This window comes from Calidris pugnax, unplaced genomic scaffold (genome assembly GCF_001431845.1).
Source record: "Calidris pugnax isolate Ruff unplaced genomic scaffold, ASM143184v1 scaffold63, whole genome shotgun sequence".
NCBI lineage: Eukaryota > Metazoa > Chordata > Aves > Charadriiformes > Scolopacidae > Calidris > Calidris pugnax.
The window spans coordinates 1,138,067-1,145,411 of NW_015090852.1; the positions used below are offsets into that span (position 1 = coordinate 1,138,067).

At 35.2% G+C, this 7,345-nt stretch overlaps 1 protein-coding gene across 8 annotated transcripts in view; it reads left to right on the forward strand.

Moving 5' to 3' along the window:
* The window catches only part of RALGPS2 (Ral GEF with PH domain and SH3 binding motif 2), a 164,375-nt gene that overhangs the window by 83,534 nt on the left and 73,496 nt on the right, over positions 1-7,345 (forward strand). For all 8 annotated transcript variants that reach the window (XM_014943459.1, XM_014943457.1, XM_014943458.1 and 5 more), the window contains 2 exons: positions 789-881; positions 5,140-5,266. In XM_014943459.1, the coding sequence (XP_014798945.1) occupies positions 789-881; positions 5,140-5,266 (220 nt within the window). The remainder of the gene's footprint in view (positions 1-788; positions 882-5,139; positions 5,267-7,345) is intronic.

Sequence of the window (7,345 nt, forward strand, 5' to 3'; positions counted from 1 at the left end):
GCTTTTGTGACAGTAGTAGCAGTAGTTAGATGGCCAAGGCTGATTGATGGTTTTGGAGACAGTGGGAAAGAAAAAAAAGAGGAGAGGAAAATTCCAAATATGTGAGAAAATGTAGTTAAGCACAGTGTTCCGTATAGAGTTTTAAAGAATTTTTTTTACCCTGAGGTTTTCCGTGTTCAATTTTTACTTCATTGTTCCTTTCTACTAGTTAGTTTTAGTTGTCATACCCAAAAAATTGTCTTTTGGTGAGAGAAGTACTCCAGGCTTTTGAAATCTACCTGCTTGATTTAACCGTGCAACAATATTTTTGGGGTGCTTTGATGCAGCCTTGGTAGCTACATAAACCTGTGGTGCCAAGTGCATTTACAATGTGAAGTATTGCCATGATTACATCATTCACAACTGGGTTATCCTTTTTGACATGGGAAATTTTAACATTCTGGTGAATGCTATGAAAGGAATTTGTGGGTTTGAATGTCAGAAGATTTCTGGCACTTCTGATATATATTCCAAGATGCATGCCTATGTAGGTTGGTTTTTTGGGTTTTTTTTGAAGGGTTCTCTGTGAACTATGGAACAGCTAGTATAGTCTAATCCAAAGGTGTGTAGATGCAGTAATGAAGAATTTGGAGGTGCCATAAGTGGTGTGGGTGTACAGCAGTTCACTGTAACTAGCCCTTCATTTTAGAATGTGCAAAATTGCTTCATTTTTAGATGGTTATTTTGTATCCATTACTGACTTCACTTGGATGGTTGTTTATGATTATTGTACATATTTTTGTTCTCAGAAACTGTATGAGCTGAATAATCTGCATGCACTTATGGCAGTTGTGTCAGGCCTACAGAGCGCTCCAATCTTCAGGCTGACTAAAACGTGGGCGGTAAGTGAGCAGCAGGACAATGGAGGGGGTTTAATTTATTCTTAGGAAATTACAACATTCTGTAGCTTGTTTTCAAGGATGCAATAATTATTACAGATACTTTTAATCTTCTTGTACTGTGTACTTAATGCTTCTAGTGCCTCTTAAGTTTATGGTTTCCTGTTGAATTTTTTTTCTTTTTTCCATTCTGGCGTAGAAATATTTTCCTTTGAAAAATAGTTCCCTGTAGATTCTTTTAAGTGCAGAGGCTTCTAATTTGTCCAGAAGCTATTTCGTATTTAGTTGCTGGAAAATTATGGATGCCAAAGGGGGGTTGTACTTCAGCCATTTAGGGGTTTATACTGTTGGAATTTTTTTTTGTCATGGAGAGCAGTCATCCAGAAACTCTTGATTCAGTGTCCATAAAGAGATTTGTAGTTTCTCTGAGTGATAACTAAATCTAGTAATTTTCCTCACTGTTTTCAGAATTATTTTTGTAGTTATAACAACTGCATTACACGGTATATTTGTATGTCTGCTTTTGTACAGTTACCATAAAGAGATTTGTAGTTTCTCTGAGTGATAACTAAATCTAGTAATTTTCCTCACTGTTTTCAGAATTATTTTTGTAGTTATAACAACTGCATTATACGGTATATTTGTATGTCTGCTTTTGTACAGTTATGAAACAACAGTATTCTTTGACATCTGTTTTTTGACTGTAATATTTTTGTGTAGTTGTATCCTTGATCACGAAAGAACAGTGTTCTTTGGAAATATTTTTTATTTGACATCTGGTTTTTGACTGTAATTAATATTTTTGTGTAGTTGTATCCTTGATCAAAAGAACATTAGGAATGACGCTGATACCTCAGAGCTAAGAAAACACTGTGGTTGCTTCAGCTGTACATCTAGCTGTATAGATGACACTGTGACGTTTTCAAGTGTGACAGAAATACTCAAGTGACTGAAATACTCCTGTGCGAGGGATCCACGTAAATAGATTGTTAAAAAGAGCTAAAACTTTCACTAAAGACCTGTCATCACATCCTCACATCTTACAAAAAGTGTTGCTTTGATAACTGAATGATAATGTTGTTCAGTTGATAAATGTTACCAAAATTGAATGTAATTTACTCCTGTTGAGATACTCATCTAGAGTTCTGGACACGTTTTGCAAATGCATCATTTGATATGACATTGTTTCAAAATACCAAAAATCTCTCTAAGGAAATCTTAAGGAAGTTAACACTTCAAAATGATCTTGAGGAGAACTTCTGTTTTTCTAGTTTTGTCATGTTGATGAATTGATGCCTAAACATTTTTAAATAATTAATGCCAAATTTATTATTTCTTTTGGTACATGACTGGAAACAAACGTCAACTATAACCATATATTAATATAACCATATTAGTTATTACCATAATTATGCTTTTCAGACCTGGGAGTCCTCAGTTTGTTTTCCCACTTGGTCAGCCAGAGGTCCTGCTTTGCACTTATGAGGATTATTAGTGTGCTCTTGGCATGTGTATCAGTTTGTAAAGTTTTTCCCTCTTCTAGCCTCTGAAATGCCAGGTAACTTCTCCCTCATTTCTGCAGGTGTTTAATTTCTCATAGAATCCCAAGTGAGTCTATGCTATCATCTTAGATAAGCCTTTGCAAATTCAAGTTGCAGGATAGCTCCTAGCAACGTGCACTGCAAACTGATTGGGATGTCTTTCTCTTGGAAGTTCAGTTTATAAATTCCTGAAGTAGTTCTAAGCCTTTGGCTTTCTGTATGCTAAAAGCAAGAAGAGACATGTGAAAAGGCACACCGAGCCATTGAGTCACCATGTCCTTTGAGTGAGTTAAATGGGAACCTGCCAAAACCTTCATTAAGGTTTGATTTCTTCATTTCTGGGAGTATTTGATTGTGCGTTGCTACAAACTAAGTCAGGAAAATAGCCACAAGTATATTCACTCCCGAAAAGAAAAAAGTCACCTAATATGGATGGAATCTAGAGTTGAAAGGGACCGTTAAATATTTGCTTGGTAATCTAATGTTCCTAAAAAAAGATTAAATTCATGTCTTCTGACGGTATGTCTGAATATGTCTGAAATTTCTCTCATTCACTGTCTGCACACCCTCTGAACTCTGGAGAATAATAAATGCTTATAATGTGTGATTTGCCTCGTTCAAAACTTTAAAAGAATTATGAACCTTTCTAAGAAACTACTTACAGTATTTTTCTTCTCTCCATGTCATGTAAAGGAAGTGTAGATGACGAGCTAGGACTTGGGCAATGTAAGCAAATAATCATTAGAAATCTGAAGTTAGATGAGTGAATCCTGCCCCACTCTGCCAGCGCTCTGACGTCTCAGCCCTCCTTTCTTGCATTTCCAAAAGGTTGTCTTCAGTGCTGGTATATTATAATTAGAAAGCAGAGAGCAGACTGGAAGGCTCCAAATCCTTCCCTGCTCCTGTAAGCTGTCAGCCTTAGCTTTTGTTGTCTCTGCATATGTACATCTCTTTACTGTTCTTTACATCCTTTGAGCCTAAGAGACAGTAAAAAAATTTATTTAGAAAAAGAAGCAGCTCCAAAACTGAAGAAATAACAGCTGAATCCTTATTTCTCCTCACAGAAACACTTTTAATATTGTCAGGTTCTGTGTACTTGTCTCCACTTCCTGCATTCATGTAGAAATGATGGGAATTCCACCATGAGCACCAGGGAAAGTCATACAGGATCAGCTTCTTCAGAGATTATTCAAAGAGCTGAAATGGTATATCAGACTTGAACACAAGTGTGCAAATCAGCATGTTTTGAGGAAAATACAATTAATTTCGAGTCTGAATTTAGGCATGAATGAATACTATGTCTGCTAGTCTTGTCTTACCTTCCCGTCTGCAAAAGTATAAAAAGCCTTTCAGACACCAAATGGAGGCAAAATATTTTAGAATACTATTAAAGCAAGCTAATCTGGGCTGATTAAACTGGAACCATCTTTGAGGAGATAAACTTTAAAAGATAAATGTCATGCTCTGGTGCTTGGAAAGAAGTCATGCCTCTCTACTGTTTCCTTGTCCTGGAATTGGCAGATGTCTGCAATTTTAATGAACTTGAAATGTTCTTCATCTGAATATTGGAACCAAAGCTAAAGATGTAAATTAATTGCTAGAACGTCAGAGGTTGGTGTGTCTTGGGATACAACTGACTTTTTAAAAGTGACTTTCTTCGGAAAGCCAATGTTTAGTTTGGTGATGTGTTAGCTATCCTAATGAAGACACAGGAAATGTAAGTAAAAAGAGCAGCTATTTCAATACTGACTTTACAGCTTCATAGAAGGGATGCTTCTACCATGTTCATATAGATTTGTCTTCACTGAAAGAGAAAAGGGAATAAGCATAAAAATTCAGCAGTCTGACCCCTGTACTTTTTGCATTACGAGGTATCTTATAGGGGAAAAATCATAATTGGAATTAGAACGCTGAGTCTTCTGACAAAACATTCAGTGGGAACATCTTATACCCTTCTTTGAATTCTGGCTTCGAATTGAAATGAAGCTTTTAATGTGGTCTTGCAGCAGTAGTTCACCTAGATGTTTGAAAAATAACTTACTTTCCCAATCTTACAAAGAGATTCTAGGTGCTGTGAACTCTGTCAAAGGAAGAGATGTTTTTTTTGGAGGGGAAGGGGGAAGGACAGTGAAAGAGATCCATGACTTCAAAGTTTTGCGTTTGAAGTGGGCCTTCCTGTACTATTAAGAGCCAATAAAATTAGTTGACAGAACAATATTCACAGCCTGTATTCAAGGCTGTCCATAATGCCTTCTGTAAAGGAAGTAGTTTAAAGATTTTTGTTAGATCTTAATGGTATTGTTTTGCTCTTTGGAAAATTATTTGTTGAGATAGCTCTTAATTCAAGAATAAGAACATATTTTGGAATTTGGGTGTTTGTGAAGCTGGATTAGTACAAAATTTATCAGTCTATCTGATAAAGAATGAATAAATTACTGGTTTGAAATATTGTAGATGCAGACAGCATGTGAAATTTAAAAATAAAAAAGGCTAGTTTAAACTTTACAGCCAAAATAACTACTTTTCTTTGTAAACTCTGCAAGTACTCATCCTTAAGGAGTAAATGCTATAATTTTGAAGCACATGTATTTAAAAAACAAACAAGTAACATCAACAAGCAGGGGTGGGTGTGGAAATCCATGTTTATAAGGGTAAAAGAGAAATCATAATGATCAAATTTAAGCTCATCTGGTTTTGCCTTTTTTTGTTATTCCTCCTAGTTACTGAGTCGAAAGGATAAAGCCACCTTTGAAAAGCTGGAGTATGTTATGAGTAAAGAAGACAATTACAAAAGACTTAGAGATTATATCAGCAGCTTGAAGATGACTCCTTGTATTCCCTATTTAGGTAAGTTGAAGTATTTCTAGTGAGAAACACTGAAAAACATGCTTCTCCAGTGGTTACACAAATTAACACCGTCTTTTAAGCATTCATGAAACTATTTCAAGACTTCTGTAAAGCATCTATAACCACTAGTTGATTCTGGATACTCTCTATGTGGCAAAAGGTAACTTTACTAGCTTCAGAAAGAAAATATCTATTAAACATCACAAACATTTCAGGTTTTACATAGAGTTTCAGTTTTCTAGGAAATGATTTTCCCGTATGTTGTATAGATACTCTGAGTGACTTCTGGAGAAGTACTTAAACTTTTATGCTTGCTAGGACTCTTAAAGAGCTAAATGCTTGACTGTTACAGTAATGATGGCTTTTAATTTTTGAGAAGCTATAAATTGCTAACCTCTGAGATAAATAACTGTAGATCTTAGGGTTTGGAATATGGTAAAATCTGGAGATATTGCTGCATTTATTTATACTATGGTGACAATAGAAACTCAGTTCTTAGGACTGACTCAGCTTTATGGATAATTGTGAGTAAATTATATTCCTGTGTGTCTGAAAACTAGGCAAATGTGTTTAATATGTATTGGTTTTGTTACCAGTCTAATCTAGTGTTACTAAATGTGTCTCAGTTTAGTTCATGATCAGTGTGCTTTTTTTACATACCTTTTCATTGATATCATAAGATGTCAGTAGTCATATAAAATAATGTAAAAGTTTACCCAGCTTTTACCATTTCTGGAAAAAAATAGTTGATGATTTTGCAGATACAAGTTGATCTTACACCTAAAGTCAAGATGTCCTCCTGTGGTCACTAGGGTTTATTAAACTGTAATCTCTTTGTTCCTGAAGTTTAGTATATTCTTTACTCAGCTGGACTATTAACTTTTTCAAAATGCATAACTTGGCAGTTATTTTTATGCTGTGATCTATGTGTCTGTCACAATATTATTCCAGTGTATTCATAGCTTGATATGAGCAGCAATACCATCAGTGATGTTAGGATCTAGAATCATCCCTCTAAAATGCATATATTCAGGTTTTGTGAAACTGGGTGAATTTTACTGGCTTTATACTTAAATAGAAAAAAATACTTGTCTGTAGAGAGCTAAATAATCATTTTAATGATGAGTAGTCCTGTAGACCCTTCATTCTGTCTTCATTTTTTAACTTCCCAATTACATCTGTCCCAGAAACATCCATCACTTCCAATGTGACTTTAACAGCTGTTTATTTCCTGTATCTTCAAGTATTCTGATGTTTGTGCCTGGAATGGAAGAATCAGCATGAGCCTATTTTATCTGAAGTGCAGGTGTGAAAATTGCTGGTGTGTCATACTATCACATGCTACCCTGTTTGTTGAAATAGCTGTTAAAACTAGGCCTGAACTAAAAGGGGCAAAGAAACAGCCAAGCATAATGTAAATGGGATTAAACATGTCATTTTGTAACTTTCCTGTTATGTGTACACACACAGTGTATATACACACTCTATGTGGTTCTGAAATGCATTTTCTAGCTTTTCCAGATGCTTTTTACTTATATGCCATGATTTTTGAAATATGAAGCCAGACTCAGATTGTTTTCTTGTCCCAAGCCAGCCTGCTGTCAGCTTTATTTTTTTTAAATTTCATGATACTTTGACCCTTGCCGTTACGGTCTTCTGATACTTACTGCTGTACAGAGAGATCTTTATGCGTTGGTGTATTTCGTTTAAAAATACTGTCTTAATGCATACAAGTCTCTATTTAAAAAAAAAAGACGTGTTGGAAAACAGCGTTTCAAATTTTGTTCAGTTACAGATGTTTTCCTCAATAGAGTAGCAACTTTTTGTCTAACTTTTGTATTAGAATAAGCTTTGGGCTCGATTTGATAGTTTGTTGAAGTGAGATGTATATTTCTTTTCTGCTTAAAAAGAAAAAAATGCTCTTTGCTGTGACCCGCTGTAGTTAAAGAATATTTTGTGACCTGGTTTCATGTAATAGCAATTCCTCCTAGTGACATGACGAATGTCCTCAAGCTTTTTTTAAATCTCCAAAGGAATAGCAGATGCCCATTGGTGCACTCCATGTAAAATTAATTTTGT